The following is a 21,032-nucleotide window of genomic DNA, read 5'->3' on the forward strand; positions in this document are numbered from 1 at the left end:
ACTGCCCAAGTAACATTTTTAAACTAACTGGCCACCACCAAGTTTTATTGAGGGTTTATTGTAGCATCTTGATTGCCTAATAGTTTTATTTGGGCATTCACCGCAACCAACAAGCAAGAGCTAATTAATAGGTTCTAACAGGGTTTTATGTCTCGGACATAAAACCAGGTGGAAATAAAAGCCGACTGGCTATCAACAAGGTTTCATGAAAGTTTTAACAGAGGCTTGAAAACCAGATGGCAATGCCATGCCAAACGGTTTTATCGCATGCTTTTTTAAAACCTAGGGTGTTTTAGCTGTCAAGTGCCATTAGGCATGTAAAAAGCTCACTTAAAACCATAAGCTCCTTAAAGAGCATTTATTGCGGCCAAATAGCAGTGCATAAATATGGAGCTAGACGCGTGCTCTGATTGAATATGATTGACCGCCATCTTGATTGAAAAAATAGAAAACTGAAAAATTTGATTTAAATTTGATGAAAACACACATTTATGCGGAATTTCTGGTATGATTTATATAGCGATAGATGTTTAAAAATATTTTGAACATTTTTTTCAAAGAATTGCAATAAAATATTTTTTAACATTAAACACTATGATTACAAAATATTGATTTTTGATGAAGCGAGTTGATTTTTTTGGCTCTATCTCCCCTACATTTATCAATAAAATTTCAACCGCAGCTGAATTTGAGCCATCAATTGTGAGAAATAAGCTTTCAAATTATTTGGATTACCTCTAATATCTATTATTTATCATCGCCATTTTTGACAACCATCTCCATAATTTCATTTGGCAAGACGAAGACTTATGTTAGCCAAAATAAAACCTATTTGGCATAAGACGTTTAAAGACGTATGAAATGTCATTTTTCCATAACTCCTGACTAGGTTTTAACAAAGGTTTTATCAAGGCTTTGAGGATGTTGTTAGGATTCAGTTGTAAAGCCTTGAACTCCTATGTAGGTTTTATAAATAGGCCGTAACAACCTTTTGCGGAGGTCCTTTTGGGTTTTAAGTGGGGTTTATCAAGGCTCTGGGGAGTTTGTTACGACTAAGGGGTTTTAATGTTGGTTTTGGCTGATAGGTTTTATAGCGGTTGTGACAGCTTTGATAAAGCCTAAAATGTTACTTGGGTGGCAGGATGATAGGTAACTGTGTTGTGACAGGGTTGTCCATCCCCGTATTTCTGACTTTTCCAGAACCTTTATGATAGGCATTTATTACTCAAAGAATGATTGCAATGTCAAAAAACGCTACTGTGGTTGATGCCTTCCTCACATTCATATAGTTAATACATTCAGTCAGAATTGCATAATTTCCCCTTAACACGTTTAAAAAAATATAATTTCTTTCGATAGGAGTTTCAGAACTTCAATATTTCTGGTCCCTCAGCAAAGTTTTTTGATAACCTATCCAACGACAGTTCGCATGATAGATCAAGACAATATTGTTATCAAAATACATACCTAAAACTCGGTTTTAAAAAAGTCTATAAATAACTATTAAGTGCTGTTATATTATGTAACGGTTTTTATGAACATCCCCGCGTCACGCATTTCGTGGACGCTCCCCTTTAAATGTCATTCATCTTTCCTGTCTCTCTCTATCTTCCTCATTCATTCTTGTCGCGAGTACGGACCTGAAAGGACGTGTCTGAATAAAGTGGAATCATTAATCGTAAATCGCGTCTCATTTATTCGTACTAAAACATGGTGTCAGAAGTTTTCGCGGACAACTAGTGGATTTCCGGCGTCATCGGTATAACGCGGAAGGTTCCTGTGAGGAGATTCAACGTCGGGCGGCCAAAGAATCATACGCGGAAGTGATCGGAAAAGTTGCGCTCTTTGTTGCGAACGTGTGCGATCCTGTCCGGCGGCCATATTTCTTTGTGCGCGTCTTCGAACTGTTGGAGATTTCCCGGAAGTGAAGTGGAGAAGAAAATTCGAGAAAAATGGACGCTGAGCAGTTCAAGATGTTTATGAAGCATCAGGAGAAGGCGCAGGCGGAGCTCATTGCATCGTTGCAAAAAAATGGTCGTGAAGCAGTCAACAACGCCGGCCGCTGGAAGTTCGGCGGGCCCCGCTTTGCCGCTTCCCCCCTCCGCTGGAGCTGGCCGGAGACATGGAGGCAAACTTTGAGTTTTTCAAGCAGAATTGGAAGAACTACGCATCCGCCGCTGGGATGGATGGTTGGCCGGACACGATGAAGAAGCAGAAAACGAGCATCCTTCTGTCAGTGATCGGAAGTGCAGCGCGCCAAAAGTACTTCAACTTTGAGCTTACGGTTGCAGAGACGGATGATCCGGAACTTGCTCTGGCAGCGATCAAGGAAAAGGTAGTGCGCAAACGGAACAAGTTCGTCGACTGGATCAATTTCTTTGGCCTTTCGCAAGATTCGGACGAAAGCATCGACGACTACCTGATGAAGCTGAAGGTTCTGTCGAAGTCATGCCAGTTCGGAGCTCTTGAGAAAGAAATGCTGCGGTTCAAGATCGTCACATCGAACAAGTGGCCAAATCTCCGGACCAGGATGCTGGGCATGCAGGACCTGAAGGAAGATGCGGCCGTCGACATGTGCCGCGCAGAGGAACTCGTTGTGACCTACGGCCAAGTTGTGGGCCGCACTTGTGAAGAGGTCAAGAAGATTCGGAAGAAGAAGGAGTGCAAGTTTTGCGGCGAATGGCACGAGTTTGAAAAAGGAGTCTGCCCTGCTTTTGGTAAGAGGTGTAACCACTGTGGCCGAAAGAACCATTTTGAAAGAGTGTGCAAGTCGGATCGGCGAAAACGATCAAAGAGCAAGCGGAACGTGCACAAGGTTCGAGATTCTCTGGAAGATCACAGTGAGGAGTCGGACAGCAACGAGTTGAGCGACGGCAGTGAAGCAAGCGCAGTGATCGGCAAGATCGAGAACTCGCCAGAACTTGGAGGCCATGTGACGGCGGAGCTGGATTTCTACGTCGACGGTAAGTGGCAAACATCCCGCTGCAATTTGGACACTGGTGCAAACACAAGTCTCGTGGGTTACACTTGGGTAACAACGATGACCGGATGTGCCAGACCAAAGCTACTACCGTCAGACTGCCGCCTAAAAAACTTCAGTGGAGCAGAGATCCCTGTGCTCGGTGCGATCGTTGTTCCCTGTCGGCGCGAGGGCCGCAAATACAAGCTTCTTCTTCAGGTAGTGAATGGATCGCACATTCCCTTGCTATCAGCGAGAGTTTGCAAGATACTGAAGCTTGTACAGTTTTGCGACACCGTGTCTGAATCTTCGTCTCTGTCGGAAGAGCCAGTGTTGGAGATCAACCGAGTCCGTGCTTTTCGTCGGGGTGGCCGAAGCGGTGAAACCGGAGAGGACCATCAGCAGCTGATTCAAGATCTGCCGTGTGTTGGTTGCCGAGCAAGATGCTGGCACCCAGCGTAGCCGCGTAAGGAACCCAGGAGTTGAACGCCCCATGCTCGAATTCGTCAGTGTTGAGCAGACAGCGAACGGGAGTCCTCGAGAGAGAAAAAGCTTTTATTTATTTATTTCCATCAAACCTTTAAAAATTTACAATTTACTTTTTGTTAGGAAAGGGAGGATGTTATATTATGTAACGGTTTTTATGAACATCCCCGCGTCACGCATTTCGTGGACGCTCCCCTTTAAATGTCATTCATCTTTCCTGTCTCTCTCTATCTTCCTCATTCATTCTTGTCGCGAGTACGGACCTGAAAGGACGTGTCTGAATAAAGTGGAATCATTAATCGTAAATCGCGTCTCATTTATTCGTACTAAAACAAGTGCTTATATAGTTTGATAGGGTTATCAGATCTTCAATGTTTTGGGCTCTGAAAGGTCTTTTGATTACTCATCCAACGATCGCATGATAGATCCGAACAACTTTTTCATCCAAATAGTTGAGATCCGGCCTCTAAAAGGTGTATAAATAACACTTAAGTTCTTATAAATCTTCAATGTTTTGGGCTCGTTATGTAGGTTTTTTTTTATTTATCCATTTAACGATAGGTCGAATGACAGATCCGGACAACGTTTTCATCAAAATATCTGAGATCCGACCTCTAAAAGGTGTATAAAATCACTTAAGTTCTTACGACTTTTGATAGGGTTGTCAGATCTTCAAAGTTTTGACTCGTAAGAAAGGTCTTTTGAATACCATTCTAAACATGTATAAAATGAAGGGGTTTCTTACAAAAACCGCAAGTCCGGAAGACTGTAAGGACTTTAGTCAAAATCCCTACACACACAGTCATTTGCTCAGAATTTGATTCTGAGTCGATATGTATACATGAATGTGGGTCTCGGAAGTCAAATTAAAAAAGTTCATTTTTCGAGTGATTGTATAGCCTTTCCTCGGTAAGGCGAGGAAAGCAAAACTGTTTAAAAAAAGTCAATCATCAACCACAACATTTTCTAAATAAATCATTATAAAAAGTGACGAATGACCTCTCTAGGTTAAAGTCACGTTAATAAAATAAACAACAACATTATAAAAGCCATTGACACATTTGAAAGTTCACAATATATTTTCAAAATGCTTTAAAAACTTAAGCACTTATAGGAGAACAGCATCTTATTCCAGCGTGCCTCTAATGTTGGCAGGTCAGAACTTTGACATTCAATTAAAGCTAATTCAAAGCGTTTTCAACTGAACTCGAGTGATAAATAGCTCAATAAGAAGTGAGCAAGCGAGTTTCTATCAAAAGTTTTGCAAAATAAGTTGTTTAAATAGTGAAAATCAGCGAATTGGATGGAGTTAGGAGCGAGTGCTTAACCTGCCAAACAAACGAGAATTTACCCTAATTTCGATACAGAAAAAAACTATAAACCATAAAAAATAATTTAAATTTTTACATTTTATTTTCAAGGTTCAGGCTAAATATAAAGCTTTTGTTCTTCGTTTCTGTCTAGGAAAGAAAAAAAAAGATGGCAAAAATTAGCGGAACATATTTCTATCCTGCATGTAATGTTAGCAAAGCAGCACTTTGGCGAACGATCAAGCCAATATCAAGCCCAGCCTAAATTGAAAAAAATATATTTATTATTGCACAAACAACAATGCAATCATGAATCGGAGCGTTTGATACGGTACGTCCACGCATCCTTCCTCCCCTGGAGATTCTGTGAAATGTGATCCGTTTTCAGAATTCTCTCTGCGGTAGACACGGCGCGGTAGGGCTGGCCGTTTTATTTTTGCAATAAATTTCGGGTGTCCTCGGATGTACTGCAATTATTAGTATTGACAAGAAAGTGTTCGGGCGTAATCTAACTCTATACACTCAAACCCCGATGGTTTGACACCAACTGTTGTCAAACGAACGGGGTCACGTTTTAGTTTGACACCCCTTTTACACGGAGTTCACGCACACTATCATACGTTTGTTTTGATAGTGTGCGTGAGCGCCGTGTAAAAAGTGACAGTTCGTCACTTTTTAGTTTGACTTTGACCAACCAACGGGGTACAAACTAAAAAAGTGTCAAACGAAAAAGTGACCAAGCACCGGGGGTTGAGAGTACTTCCCAGCATGTGTTCATCGAACTGGCTGCGTCTGATTGTTAGATTTGATTAGAGATAAGATCAAGCCCAGCTTACTGAGAAGTGGGCAAACAAGTTTCTATAAAAAAAACGATGGCTTGTTTATTTTTTTAAATAGTGAGAATTTACAAATTGGACGGCGTTATTTATTTTTGAAACACATTTATTTTACACGTCTGGTAATCCATTTAAAAAAAACAAAGGAGAGGCTTTTCTTGTAGCTTCTTTCAAACTTGGCGACTAAATAATACATTTTCCTTTTTCAATAATAACTTTAAACAAATGTTTAAAAAAAGCAAATTTATGAAAAATATTTAAAAATCTAAAGATTAATTTTTAAACCAAATTTTAGCAGGTATTCAAAAGCTCATAACTATTGTTTACGAAACATTTGAAAAATCATTCAAACTCCAATCGGTAATCTTCATCTATGCTAAAGGAATAAAAAAACAAAACCGATCAATTAAACTTAAGATACTTTTAAACCATTGATTATAAAAATAGTAGGACGATAAATTTAACATCAAGTGCGTAAGATTGTTGTAGTTTATAAGTTTATCAAAAAAAAATAGCTCTAAATATTTTTTATTGTTTTGCTTACCTATATAAAAAAAGAAAAAAGTTCTCTTGGAGGTTTTCTCAAGCACTTTTTAGAAAAATGTGTGTAACTCAATCTGATTTATTTTTTTTTAATATATCTGCATTCTAGAGTGAGTTTGAGTCTATTCTGCACAACTTTCTAGAACATCGCATATTTTTACTCACACGCAAACGGCTAGGGATCAAGTCTCCCCAGTCTCCCCTACAGTTGTCGATAAAAATGTTCATAATTTTAAACAGGCTATAATATCCATCATATTCCGTTCAAGATTTTTTTCAACTACCGTCATCAGGGGTGACATTGGGCCATTCAAATGTCAGCTTTTTTGTATGACGGTATCTTTGAATCAAATTTTATTCACCTCTCCCCCAATTGCGTTACGTAATAAAATAACGTTCCCTGAGATAAAATCGTTCTGAAAATTGCAGATCAACTTCTCGTGCCTCTTTCTCCTGGAAGCAAACATTCTTATAAAAAAAAATAAAAAAAGGATTTCCAAAACAAGGAAGTAACACATCATTTAAAAATAAACATACTTCAAGAGGTCCTATCAATTCCCAATTTCCCAAGCGTACATTTAAACACATCATCAAGTGCACATCTCGCCAACCACGACAGGATTCATTTCCTCAATCCTTTTTCCCAGCGGCTTTTCTCCGCGAGCAGGTTAAGTCGGTTGCGTTGTATTCAGTTTGTTAGTTTAGGTTAGGTCGGTTGAACGCGCCCGCGTACGCCTTCAAGTAAACAGACACAGATTTATGTTTCTTTCTCTACCGCGCGCCGGATTCCGTCCGGATGCAATTATACTCTGCGCCGCCGTGATTTCAAGCAAGTCCATAAACAAGTCATTATGATACGATACATGAAACCGACCGAAGTTTTGCTTCGGTGGAAAAGAAAATATCCACCGATTTGTTTTGCTTAACTCGCCGCCATATTGAACGCCATTTTCTTTTTTCATTTTTTTTTCACCACCAGGAGGAGCGCACGTGATTCCGCTGGAAGAGGAAGGCTATTGGGGATCGCCGTGTAGTTCCAGTGAGTCACATGACAACCGGGGCGAGTATTCTCCGGATGGGGGGCAGAATATCCTGAGCCATCCGGAAGGTTCATCTCCGTACCAGCAGGGCTATCATCATGGAGCACACCACCAGGGACAGCAAGTGTACTGTCCCGTCGGGTACGAGAAAACGAGTAAGTTTATTCATTAAATGTCGAATAGCGCTTCTGTAAATTATTTTTCACGATTTTGATTCCAGTACAGTCATCACACATATTCGGAACGGTTTCCAGATCGGCCAATGTTCAAAAAATCATAGCAAATCGATATTTGAACTTAATGATTCGTTTTTACCTTCATTTGAAAGCTTTTCTTGCGATCTTTCGAATGCTGTATCGAACATCTGCAAATTTTTACTTTTATATGAAGTTTTTGAAGAATTACTTTGACCCTTGAAATCCACAAATTCGGAACACTTTTTTCTTACGAATGTAAACAAATTTTGGATCTATCCAGGAGGACATATATATTACCAAATAATGATTTCACACACTGAAACCAATGAAACTCAAGCTTAGTGATGTTTTATACATGGCTTGATAACTTTTTTTTTTTTGTTAAAATATCAGTTAAATTCAGGTGTTCCACAATTGTGGAAGGCACAATAACATCCCACAATTATGAAACAGGCAATTTAGAGGCAGTGTTTTGCTGCTCTGGGCAAAATAGTCTTGGGATGAAGTTTTTTGTTCAAAAAGTACTACTTTTACTAGAACGTATCAAAAAAATGGTAATTTCGAACCGTACGTTTCCGAAATATGTTTTTTTTGAGAATAAAAACTGAGTTTTTCAACGCGCCACGCTCAAATACAGGAAAATGACGAACACAGGAAAAATCAAAAACTGCGATTACTTAAAAATCGTTTGAGTAGGGGAACTATACCCTTTCTCAGCCTATTTCTATTATCGGCCTATCAGCACTTTGAACATGAATTAAAGCTTTCATAAAGAGCAGGAGAGAATCCGGTTGTCAAACACGCAGGTCACGTTGTTTTGGGTGTCGTAAAAAGGGTCGTGTTTTCTAGTGAAAACTAGTGAATTTCGGGTCGAAAACTGTATTAATCGTTCGGTCGTCGTGTGTTCTATCCGGAGAATATGAAGTTTTCCCTGGATCTTGTAGTTTTGGGACTATTTTGATTGTTTTTACGAAAACACATTGTTTTGTTTTGGCGTGATTGAAGCAGAACACAGGAAGAGCGGGAAATGGGAGAGTTTTTATGCGAGTGAGAGTGAGAGATTTACGAAACAGAAGCGAAAAAGAAAGATGGGAGGCTTCCTTGGTAGAGTGTTAGTGGTGTTGGTACCGTGTGAGGTGGTGAACGATGGGGAGGTGATTTAAAAGAAGCTGGTACAAATAAAACAGTGTGTGTGTCAACAGTACGGAAGAATTCTGCCAGCGTGCTTCACGATTCCGGTCAATGATAAGCAGGCTGTCACTCTTCCTGTAGCGGACGGCCACAGAGTAAACAAGCCGACATGCGATAGTGTTGGTGTCCAAGAATGACAGGCGGCCGAAACGCTCATCTTGACTCGGCGGCTTGTTTGTCGGCGGCTCAGCTGTTTGCGGAGAGAGAACGGATGATTTCTCTTGTCTGTCACGAGTGCCTCGTTGGTAGAGAGCTGTCAAGATGGGTTGCAAGAAGCACAGAGCAACCTTAAGATGGTGTGCTCAGGTAAGGTCTTTCTTTTTTTTACAGGTTGTGTATGTGAGACACAAAATGCGCTTATTAAGGTGAGTCGTTCTACTTTATTTTGTTCTTTGTTTTGGGTTTTAATCATCCGTTTTAAAAATCTGAGAAAAATAAATTTCAAAACTTTCTAAAGATTTAAGCATAAGTAAATCCCTATCTTGAACTTGAATTACCATAATAGAAGTTTTTTCGGGCTTTTTGAAATTTATCCTAGTCTTTGATTTTTTTATTCAAGGGATAGTTTGAATTTAATTCATAAATCCATTGTATTTTCTGAATAATACTTCTTCCATTTCATCGACAGAGAGCGAGTTGTGGCGCTATAACCGCGGCAAATAGTGTCCAGGGCATTTGTGGAAATACGATGTCCCATCCTCGAGGGTCCCGGAGCACCAAAACTTCTTAGCATGGTGGCTCCCAACGATTAATTGCCTAAACAAACAGGAACGTGAGCGGGGATCCCCACGTTTCTTCCTCCCTGCAGATTCAGAACTGTATTGTTGTTTGAGCATTCGTGTTCAAACTCAATCCATTTCAACGAATCATCTTCACGGTAAACTTTACGCAGTTGGCCTGGCCGCTTTAACGTTTGTGATGTTTCGAAGCAATTTATTGCATTGGGGCACTGCAATTGTTAATAATGACAAGAGGATGCTAGGCGTTAATCAACCTAAGGCATTTTCCAGGATGCCCTCGAAAGACTGGCTGCGCTAGGGTTAGATTAGATTAGATTAGAAAAAGTACTACTTTTACTAGTGAAATAGCAAGATAATGTCCAAATGAAGGTTCTAAAAATAGTAAGGTCGACAGAAAGGCTACTTTTGGCTATTGACAAATTATTATAAAAGTGTTCCGAATTTGTGGGTGTTCCGAATATGTGGGATGACTGTATCGCAGATTTGCCAACTCTTAATTGTTTTGATATTTTTACTATTTTGCTGAAAAATAAATATATTAAATTCAAACATAATCTAAAAAAACTTTGAAAAAAAAAGTATCACTCAATGCTTTGACCAATTCTTTTGTGACGGAACAACGTTGGTACAAATATGTTTTCAGTTTTTTGCTTTAAACTTTAAATTTTCTCCAGGAAAAAATGAAAAACATATACAGTCGACTCTCTGGCTGTCGATCTTCTCGATATCAATATTGCTCCATCTATCGATGAATTCTTCAGTCCCTTCAATCTGCATACTTCAATTATCTTCATTCCTCGATATTTTCCCTTGCTTGAAGGATCTCTTCCTCGACGGTCCCTTGGATTCTGTTTGCTTTAAAAATCTCTTCCGGTTGTCAATAATTTCACTTTCTCATGGCTTGCCTAGACATTTTTCTTGGCGAAACGAAGCTTTGGAGGGTGTTTGACATTAGCTTGTTTTTGTTTGATGGACGTTGCCATGATTCTCTCCCATATTTTTTTTTTTTATTTTCGTTCTGTAAACTGATGATTCTCTTCCTCGACGGTCCCTTGGATATTGACAACCAGAGAGACGACTGTAGTTTGAGTCATCAGAGTCAAATATGCAGCGTGACGGGACAATATCGTAAAATTTGATCATTTCGATTTTTACACACAAAAGTGCAAAAACTCTGTTAACCGAAAGGGTTTTTGAAAAAAAAAAAACCTTTTTCTACTGTTGTTTCGGAATTGATGAGAAAATTTTGCTTCATAATTTGAGCAACATCGTCAAATTTTGATCTAATTTTTGCAAATATTTTTCAAAAAAGAGTTTTGCTTTGCAAAAAAGTTTTATTTGTTCGTTGTTATTTTCGATAGAAATGCCCAAATATTACACTTTATGTTTCAAATAATGGAAATGCCTCTTACTAAACTGAATTTAGTGAGAAAATACGGTCAATTTTTCTAAACATGTTCCAGAATCTAACTGAGTACCTTGGATCTCAAGTTTAATGCAATTGAAAAAGATTTTTCAAAAGTAACAATGTTAAATTTATCTAAAAATGATAAATAAACATAATGATATTACATCATCATCATGAAAATAAAAAAAATATGTCAAAATAGAATTTTGAACAAAAAAATGCCGTACAGTTCCAATTTGATTATAAATGGAAATAAATAAATTTATACGAGCAATTCCATGCCAAATAGGGAATCGGTTGTACCCGACCCTCTCCGATTTCAATGAAACTTTGTAGACATGTTATCCTACGCTTATATAAGCCATTTTTATGTATATGGAGCCAGTTCCACACGATAATGACATTTGAGAAGGGCGTAAGTGTTTTAAATATTTTTGTAATTCGGAATTTAAATATTTCTGTATTTCGAAGCCGTATCAAAAAGTGGTCAAAGACAAACTTGTAGGAAATTTGACGGGCTTTTCGATAAAAATACACTGAAATAAAAAAAACATTCAACTTTTATGAGATTTTTTGATTTTTAAGTTTAAAAGTCAAATTTGAGGGGGAGCCCACGATTTTTTTTCGTTCAAAATTTTTGTGAAGATAGCCTAAGATGTAACAAAAAGACTCACGAAAAATGCAGGATGGAGCATCTCACCTAAAAAAATACAAAAATCATTCACTGAAGCTGTTTTTTTGAAAAGTGCTCTAAACGTCACAATTTTCAAAAACCGAATACGGGAATCGATTCTCCAGACAATTTTACATAAAAGTCTCCATATTGTTTACTGTCCTAAGTCCTATCCTTTTGAAGTAATAGCGGTTTTAAAAATAAAAATGTTGAAATAATAGGTTTTTTGATGGTTTTTGGCAATTTCTATATGATAGACTTGATTTTTCAGTCTCGTAAATATTTTTACCGGAAAGCTCGTCCAATTTCCCATAAGTTTGTCTTTGACCACATTTCAATTGGATGTATGGGCTTACAGATATAAGCTAATTTACTATCCAGGTTACTATACTACACTGAAAAACGTTACTTAATCCACCTTAAGGTGGTTTGTGCCTTCCTCGCATTCATGTTGTATTTTAGGTGGTATTTACAAATTAATTTAAGAGTTTATTTTTTATTTTATTTTTATTTTATTTTTTTCATTTTTTGAAATTATTGATTTTACTTGAACAGCAATTTTCAATTCTTTTTTTTACCAACTCTTCAAAATAAAGGTGAAAAATGTCATGAGTTATATATTTCAGTGAAAAGTTCGTGTAAATCTTTGTCGAGACAAAATGATGCAGCAACATAATTAATACAGATTTTTTTTCCAGAAGAAACGCAGACACTGCGATGCGGCAACCGGGCGATACGCATGCAAGGGGGTGTGGCTGCCAATCCCCCGCGTGGTCAAAAAGTCAAAAAAGCAAAAAGACACGGCCTTCGAGGTTATGCAAAAACCACCCTTTTTTGTAGCTACAAAAAAAAATTCATGGCATAACTTTAAAAGTACTTCACTAAACAGAATAAAATTTAATAGGGTCTTAGGGGACCCCAAAACGAACAGAATAAGGCGGATCCGGCCAAAATCGGTACAGCCAGTTCTGAGATAATCGTGTGGAAAAAAATCATGTCTACACACATCCCCACAGACATTTGTTCAGAATTTGATTCTGAGTCGATAGGTATACGTGAAGGCATATCTAGGAGTCGTATTTAAGAAGTTCATTTTTCGAGTGATTTAATAGCCTTGCCTCAGTGAGGTGAGGAAGGCAAAAATATGATGTTTTCAGTTATGAGAAATGTAACCTGATGAAAAATATTTTTTTTTTTCTTTGTAGGTGTGTTTGGGAAGTGTAGCTTCAGTTTTTTCTTTTAATCATAAATTTGCAAATACTTAAGCAAAAGACTTTGTACAGGTTGCATTTTATAGAAAATTGTCCATAGAATTCGATAAAATTTAAAATTTGAATCCTTAAATGCCCACCAATATTATTTTTTAACATTTTAAGTATTAAAATTCAGTTTTGATCAATTCCTTATATTGTTATTTGTTTTATTTTATCACCACTGTGTTCCTCAGACAATTTTACATAATAATCAATGTAGACCTCAAACTAAAATGAAATATTGGCGAGATACAGCGATTTTACTGAAAAAAGTTTGATTTTCCTTGGACAATTTTCTATAAAATGCAACCTGTAGATAGTCTTTTGCTTAAGTATTTGCAAAGTTATGATCAAAAGAAAAAAAAGTTTTTTAAAAAATCGTCAAAAAAGAGGGCGGTGCCAAAAAAAGAAGGATGGTCAAATCAGCACCAAACTTGGCATTTCGGTTAACTATCGATATATAAACGTTCCCTCCCAGTTTGGTCCAAATCGGTGAAGGTCGAGTCCAAAAGTGCACTCAGTTGACCTGGAATGACCCATACTTAAAGTTCATGTCGGAGTTAGGGATGCGCACATTTTGCTCGCAAGTTCAAAACATTTTCAAAATATTTCAGAACTATGCGTTATTTAACTTTTGATTTAACAAACTAAATTATATTGGAAGTTTAATTAAAAAAATGCTCAAGGAAATTTTAAGTACATTTTTAAATAAACCACCCAGAACAAGAAGTCGAACTTTTTTCGTGATTCGATTGTTCGAAATGAAATTCTGTCGAGGATCTCGAATCATTGTCGGGACTATACAAAATTTTTAGTCTTTGCCAAAGACTCTTTGGAACATGCAAATGCTTTGTAATTAGTACTGATTTCACCTCCTACTCTCTCAGGCTACATCTGCGACGAGGGCTATTACGGCGCCACAACCACAACGGGACTCTCGGGAGCAGCGTCCTCCGCGTCCATCAACACATCCAGCTCCGGCGGCATCGCGTTGGTCACCTCCGGCAGCGGTGGTCAACCTGTCGTGCGGGTCGTCAAGCGGCGCAACACGGCCAACAAGAAGGAACGCCGTCGCACCCAGAGCATCAACTCGGCGTATACATCTCTGCGCGATCGGATCCCGAACGTCCCCAACGATACCAAGCTGTCGAAGGTAGAGGAGGATTTTCTTTTTTGCTGCGAATAGCAGGTGGAACTTTAATGTTTTCTAATTTAAGATTAAGACGCTCCGGTTAGCGATATCGTACATTGCCCATCTATTAGCGGTCGTCAACGGCAGCCAAGACCCGTCCTGTGACTTCCGAGCGGAACTGGTTCCGTCGTCGCGGAAGATCAACGCCGAACGGAGGGCCCAGAAAAACATGCTGCAAGTAAGATATCAAAGGGAGGCATTTATCGTGAGCTCTACAAATAGAATCGTTCCAACTCTGCCAGTCTACGCCCCCACAAAACGGCGTCCAATATTCATAATTGAATCATTGAATCATTATCTTTATTGGTTGGGTCTGGTTTTGTCGGTGCGCCGCCACAGCCGAGTACAAGTCAGATGTTCTGGCTTTCAGAAGAATGCAATAAATTAGAGCACCACACTCTGCGGTATAGCCATGTTAGGCCATGAGGAGACTCTTATCCAATTTTCAGTCGGAATTGCTCCGTTATTGGCGGTAATTGAATTAGGACACACTTGCCACATCCTTTTATAACGCTGCAAGTGTTGATGTTTATATTCCAAAATTGCATAAACGGTGGGAAAAAGTTGAACCCTCTCATAATTACCAGCCAATAAACTAAAAGCATTTCCCAGTTGCATCATTAAATTTGCCACCGAACATCGAGTGTCAATTAAGGGTGAACCCACCCCCCGAATAACTTTGTTATGCTGCGGTGGGAAAACGCGGAAAATTCTTGTTCCACCCGGTGAGAACCGTCCTGTGTTCTGACTCAAAATTCTTAATGCAAAAAGGGCTCTCTCCTCCCAGCTGAAGCCTCGATAGCGCAGTCGGTAGCGCGTAAGTCTCATAATCTTAAGGTCGTGAGTTCGATCCTCACTCGGGGCAGTAACCTTTTTTTGCCTTCAGTACCTTCCAAATTTATTACGTCCAGTTGAAGCTATTTCACTAAATGAGTCGGTCGGTCGGTCAAAAAAGATAACTTTCAATTTGACCCCGACGTGATTTGAACACGCAACCTTCTGATCTGGAGTCAGACGCGCTACCGTTGCGCCACGGAGTCTTGGTATCAAGAGGTGTTAGAAGCACTACCATAGCTCTGCCTCGAGGTTGATAAATTGAACAACTGAGAAGGTGACGCCCACTTAGGTATTACGCCCCTTTTGGGGCGCATGCTCAAAAAGAACAAAAAGGGGAAAAGGGGAAAGACACCAAAATTAATATGATCTCTGGGAGGGGACACAAGTAGGTCAGCATCTGTCTATTTTTTTACTCTGAAAAATGGCTTGACATTCCCCCCGCATTACATTGTTCAGAAATTCAGGTAGGAATGTGAATTTACCTCTAATTGGAGTAAATTTACAGGTTGCCTTTTTTTCTACGCCTTTTTTTCTCATTCATCTTGAACATCTTTGGAAATAATCAAATTTGTCAAAGCACTCTGTTGACATGGTTAACACGTGTTTAACATCATTGATTGGAATTTTGTTCTTTCGTACTAAAGTGGCGTAACCATTATGATGTAGTAAGAAGCATAAGGCAGATATCAGAAGAGAATTTTCTTTAATTCCTGTCTAATTACATAATTCATCAATTTCGAATTAAAGTAGGTAAGTTCTTGAAAAAACGAAGTCTTCTGACCGTTTTATAAATGAAAACTTAAATGAGAATTTCATTGATCTTTTTTGAATAAACAAAAACCGGAAAGCGTTGGCGCCTTCCAATTAATCTTACGTCTCGACGCATTTCACTTGACGTAGTTTTCCCAGCAAGCAGAGTACTTAAGCCCTTTACTTCTTATCCCGCTCAATGGATGCATATTATTTACGGCTGAGAACCACTTAAGTTGGCAAGGTTCGGTACCGCGCACCATTCATTTGTCGTATAAAAGAAGGCCCACATACAAATTGCTCTTCATTCACTTAATCGTTTGACATATTTTAATTGCGCCCGCGCCGCGGCATCAGCTCAAAGTCAAAAGAAGGGAAGGATCACTGAATGCATTTCAGTGTTTCGAACTTTTTTTTTCCTCTCTCTGGGTGTTTTCCTTTCTGGTTGGGAAACGTCACGAGATGCACTCAAAGAGGCCAACCGCCGAAGGATTAGAGCAAAAATAGACATCAACTGTGGTGGCTAACTGAACTTGAGCTGTTATCTCAAGTGGGTTTTCTCTCGGGAAAATAAAGATATCGTTTGATGGAAAAATGTTGCGCAACCGATTTTTGATGGGAAAACCCGTAGAGTTTGGTATTTGAAAGCAGTAGCAATATTTCCGGTGATCAACGTTAAATCTAATACTCTCTCTTCGTTTTTATTTTATTTCAGAATCTGGCAAACGAAGGCAAGAAAATCAAGGGCCGAACCGGATGGCCGCAGCACGTGTGGGCCCTGGAAACCAAAACTACCATAAAATAAGTCCACCGGACAAATAGACGTTCTAAATATCATACTAAATGTATAATTATAAAAAATGTTCACGTGTGATACGCTTCCGAACTAAATGAGTCATCAAGTCTGTAAATAGTTTGTTTTCTCTTAAGATACGTTCTCAGAAAAAAAAATAATGGTAATAAATTTGTTCAAAGTGTTCAATCGAAATGTTCTGTAAGCTTATTAAATCCGAAATTCATGACAAAAAAATGTTTAAGGGTTAATCACAAACAATAAACCACTGAGAAAAATGTTTAGAGCACTCAGAAGATCAATATTATTGAACTGTAGCAAAACCAGATGGCCCCTCCTGTAGCAACAAATCTCCTTGGCTTCTTGGTTCTTTGGTTCCATATCGTTGTAGTGCACACATACACATTTGTTTGGAAGTGTGTCATGCTAGAACGATGATTGCGATATACTCAATATTCTGCTAAAACGCTCAACCAAACCACAACTCAATATTTGTTTTCAAAATTCACCCAATTGTTAACATAGTTTTCGATTGTCAATTCAAGATTATTTTTTGCTTTAAGTTGCATGTGTTTTCTTTTGAATTTATACCAAAACTCCTCAAATTTCATAATATGAAAATAAAAAGGGCATTTTATAGAAAACAACTAGACCAGTTTTCAAAATTTCTTAAAAAATATCAAAACTTCAGTTGAATTAAAACAATATCTTTTGTTATTATTCACGTCAATTAAATACCATTCCATTTCTCAAATCACTACTGAACATATTTGCAAATTTTCAGACAACTTTTTCATAAATTTAACAGTAGCTGTCCTCAAAAACTCCAATTTAAAATAAATATATAACTGAATGTGTCATAACAAGAGTGTGTCCCTTTCACACCTTATGCAAACTGTCATTTGAGTGAAAGGGATACACTATTGTTTACAAAAGTTATGTGCCCTTTGAAATGTTAGACTGCAAATGTGAATAATAAATGCCTGGTTAGGAGGATGTGTATAAATAAAAGCACCTGAAACATTTTTAATGGCAAGCAAAATCAAATTTTGGTAGCTGAAATACCAGCAACAATTGCTGAATCTTCAGCAAATGATCTATCAAACTGGCACAAGAAACACCCTTACCAAAAATCAAGACTTTTTGAGTTCCAAATCCCACTTTTCATACGATTTTTTCAGTTCAACCCATATAACCATTTTTATGGTTGTAGTACCTGAACTTAAAAAATCGTATGAAAAGTGGGATTTGGAACTCAAAAAATCATGATTTTTGGTAAGGGTAAACTACTGCATTTTCGGCAAATTTGTCGATTGTTTTGCTAAAATTTTAGATGTTTTGACAACCGTTTTACTGAAATTTCAGTAAACAATCTGTCGAAGTGACAAATGTCAGTTTTTTTTCTCAACAAAATAGAAAAAATGTTAAGCAAAACAAAAAAAATATATATTCAAAATATTCCATTAAATTCGCTTTTATGGCGGTCCAAATCATCGTGGCTTAAGTTTATCTTAAGTGTTCAAACTAGAGGTGGGCAAAACCGCTCTTTTTTAGGAGCCGCTCATTTTCGTTCACTCTTAAAAAAAGAGCCGCTCTTTTGAACGGCTCTTTCGCTCTTTTTCAAAATTTGGATGGAAAGGGTTTTTTTTTTCAAGAATCGTGTGATTTTGTAAGTTATTTCTTATTGGACTTCTATAAATTAGGCCTACCAAATATTTTTTGAAGTTTATGTCCCTCACATCCCCAGTTGTATTGCATTCATTAGTTTTCAAAATATCGAAGTATGATGATTTTTTTTAAGCCGAAAAATAAACTTTTGTTTTCAGTTGATAAGACTTCTATTTCCATTGAAATTTGAATGTTTTTTTAAAAAAAAATATATTGTTTTGCCTCCTGATTTTCGGACCGATTTTGAAGGGAAGGGGTGACATAAACTTTGAAATATATTTGTATCGGCCATATTTTATTTAAAAAAAACTTAAAACGAGAAGATGTCCTTGAAAACCATAGGTCTTGGTGGTCTCTTTGTCAAGATTTCTACTCAAAAGTGAACATTCGAGTAATTGAATGGCATCCAAACTTAAATCTAGGATGCTGAAAAAATGCTATTCATTTTGAAATTGCGTTTATTTCTGCAAGAATTGAACTAATGCTGATATTTTATTTGGAGAAAATATTCTGTGAACTCTTCTCTACATTCTGATTTAATAGATAAAGTCTATGAACGTTAAAGTTTGATCGCACAAAATGATATTTTTTTTCCAAAATCTCTCAAATATTCAGTAGATTTTTGTTAATATTTGACAAATTATGCTATTTGAAGTGCTCAAATTTGTATTCCGGTATTACTTTAATGTACACTCAGTTTTACAATGAAAAGTTTGTTTAGAAGATCATTTACTTTTGGTATAAATTTTTATAAGCATTGAAATTTTTGAAATTGCATTTTCAATTATCAAAAACAAATTTAATACTACATTTTTTGGAAATTCAATAAATTAAATTTATAACAAAAATCATGCCATATTGAAACGATTCTTTCAAAAGACCGGAGTTTAAAAAAGAACCGCGGTTCTTTTTTTGTGAGCCACGGTTCGTTCGCTCTTTTCAGTGAACCGGCTTTTTGAGCGGTTCGCTCTTTTTTTGCCCACCTCTAGTTCAAACCAGTTTGCTGTAGATTTGCGTTTACATTTTAAAATTTAGCATAAAATGATAATAAGATGCAAAAATGCCAACTTCAGTCATGTGCAACAATTTTCACATAACCCGGTCGGGAAACCGATAATGGGTAATTTATGCGTTCCAGACTGTCAAAATTCCAAAACGTCATTGCCAATCTGCGGTTCTTTTGTTCGTGTTTGAAGTTTCGAGCCGAGACTTTTGTAATATGTAAGGCAAACAAAAGTGATCTTACCCTCATTCGACACGACTATTACCTGTATCGCTGTTTTCAACTTCCAAATCAACCGGGGCCTCGATAGCGCAGTCGGTAGCGCGTAAGTCTCATAATCTTAAGGTCGTGAGTTCGATCCTCACTCGGGGCAGTAAACTTTTTACCATATATCAGCACAGGAATATGTCCATCAAATTGAAGAAGCGAATATAAAATAAACTGAACAGCAGTAAACTTTTACATTTGGAAAAAATAGCAACACAAACTGTTTGTGTATCGATGCCTCTGTGCTCTCTTGTACTAAGCTTTCTGGGATTCCTAGGGGAAATATACTCATTTTAATCACACTAAGCCAATTCTCATCACTTTTGCCGTTTTCCGCTATTAAATAAACATTTTCAGATGTACCAACAATGAGTAGTTGCTTGCTCACTTTTATATGAGCTATTTTTTTTTACTTTGGAGCAGTCAAAAACACTTTATTTAAGCTGTAATTCATGATCAAAGTGCTGATAGGCCGATAATAGAAATAGGCTGAGAAAGGGTATAGTTCCCCTATCTAGTTAGCAGCGGATTGGTTATTTCAAATTTCGCTACTTCAAATGTCCTCAAATCGAATGCTTGCTATTTTAACGAACCTATTCGAATTAAAAAAGCACCCAACCGTCCTCAAAACCATTTCGATGCCTCTGTGCTAACTCAACAGGAAAACCAGCAAGCTAAGAACAAGAGAGCACAGAGACATCGATTTGTCAAACTGATGCTGACAATTTCAACTTGGTTTTAACCCCGTTGTTCGACGATTTCCAAGCACGTATTTTCATGCTTTTGTTTGACAGCCTTCAGTCGTCCCAATCAGCGAATTTTTGAACATATTTTTGTTCAACTTATTGTATACTTATTCTAAGGGGACTGTCCGAAATTGGTTCAATGGTTACTGCAACTTAATAGAGGCAAGCAAAGAACAATCGTTGCAATAGGATGTAATAGGTTCATATCGCCAGTGTCCTCCAAACAAATTACATACGATATTTGTAAAACCAGCCCATTTTTCACGTAAGTTTTTAAAACAATAATCATCTGCAAAAAGATAAATGCTTGACCCCGACGTGATTTGAACACGCAACCTTCTGATCTGGAGTCAGACGCGCTACCGTTGCGCCACGGAGTCTTGTAAAACGGAGGTTTTATGGTGCTATTTCAGCCAAACGGGGTGCACAAAAGTGTTACAGGGTTTTGGAATAACATCAACGTTTCGACAATTAATCGAAACTAACTTTTTTTTTCATAAACTTATTTTTATTAGGTCATTTTATCGAATGAACGAGATACTTTCCATGCCTTCTTTTTTTTTGTCTCTTATGTTTAACATATAATTGGTTTTGAAGTTCTCACTCAAACATCATAAGATACATGATATATGTATTCCGTTAAACATGTGTTCAGTGCCAGTTTTATTCAAATAATGTTCTTAAACTTGTGAGTGTTTGCTACATGTTATTTCAGTTATCTTTTAACATTTTTTGTAATGATAAGGTAAAGTAATTAAGGTAATAAAATTTATATTAAGAACAGACAACTTGGGATCATATTATATTTTTTCAGATTAAAATTGTCTCTGCAGAATATTCTAAAAATAGAATTGGCTAACTTATTCAGTCAAAGGTGTGTATGAAAATCAGTATGCGTTGTATTGGTAAGTGATGCATTTAGCATAGCGTTACCGTTACGTTCAACACGTATATCAAAACAATGTCCCCGCCCTTAATCGTACTGTGAACAAGTAATGTACCCTGCTCACATTAATATTTTTCAGCTAACTTTCTAAAATATTAAAATAATTTTGTTTATGTCCAGCAAAAAATTGTTTAATCTTAAGGTCCATCAAATGCTCACCGTAAGACGTTACACTTTTCCGATTCAGTTTCGAA

General features: G+C 37.5%; 1 protein-coding gene and 4 non-coding genes across 5 annotated transcripts; 3 read left to right on the plus strand and 2 right to left on the minus strand.

Moving 5' to 3' along the window:
- Window positions 1–1,525: 1,525 nt before the first annotated feature.
- Window positions 1,526–16,350, plus strand: LOC6042406. Its single transcript, XM_038249521.1, has 5 exons — window positions 1,526–2,963; window positions 7,114–7,329; window positions 13,524–13,789; window positions 13,854–14,006; window positions 16,131–16,350. The coding sequence occupies exons 1-5, from the start codon at window positions 2,123–2,125 to the stop codon at window positions 16,218–16,220; spliced, it is 1,566 nt and encodes a 521-aa protein (XP_038105449.1). The 5' UTR covers window positions 1,526–2,122; the 3' UTR covers window positions 16,221–16,350.
- Trnam-cau lies at window positions 14,621–14,693 on the plus strand. The gene has a single exon. It is a non-coding gene; the product is annotated as a tRNA-Met (tRNA).
- Trnaw-cca lies at window positions 14,797–14,868 on the minus strand. Its single transcript has one exon. It is a non-coding gene; the product is annotated as a tRNA-Trp (tRNA).
- Window positions 16,351–19,179: 2,829 nt separating the features above from the next.
- Trnam-cau lies at window positions 19,180–19,252 on the plus strand. The gene has a single exon. It is a non-coding gene; the product is annotated as a tRNA-Met (tRNA).
- A 948-nt stretch (window positions 19,253–20,200) lies between these two features.
- Window positions 20,201–20,272, minus strand: Trnaw-cca. The gene has a single exon. It is a non-coding gene; the product is annotated as a tRNA-Trp (tRNA).
- Window positions 20,273–21,032: the final 760 nt, after the last annotated feature.

The sequence above is a fragment of the Culex quinquefasciatus genome, chromosome 1, assembly GCF_015732765.1.
Source record: "Culex quinquefasciatus strain JHB chromosome 1, VPISU_Cqui_1.0_pri_paternal, whole genome shotgun sequence".
Taxonomy (NCBI): domain Eukaryota; kingdom Metazoa; phylum Arthropoda; class Insecta; order Diptera; family Culicidae; genus Culex; species Culex quinquefasciatus.

Coding starts and splice junctions, on each gene's coding strand:
- LOC6042406 (XM_038249521.1), top strand. CDS start 2,123: ATGGAGGCAAACTTTGAGTTTTTCAAGCAGAATTGGAAGAACTACGCA. Junction 2,964..7,113: donor GCTGGATTTCTACGTCGACG/GTAAGTGGCAAA, acceptor TTTCACCACCAG/GAGGAGCGCACGTGATTCCG. Junction 13,790..13,853: donor ACGATACCAAGCTGTCGAAG/GTAGAGGAGGAT, acceptor TTCTAATTTAAG/ATTAAGACGCTCCGGTTAGC.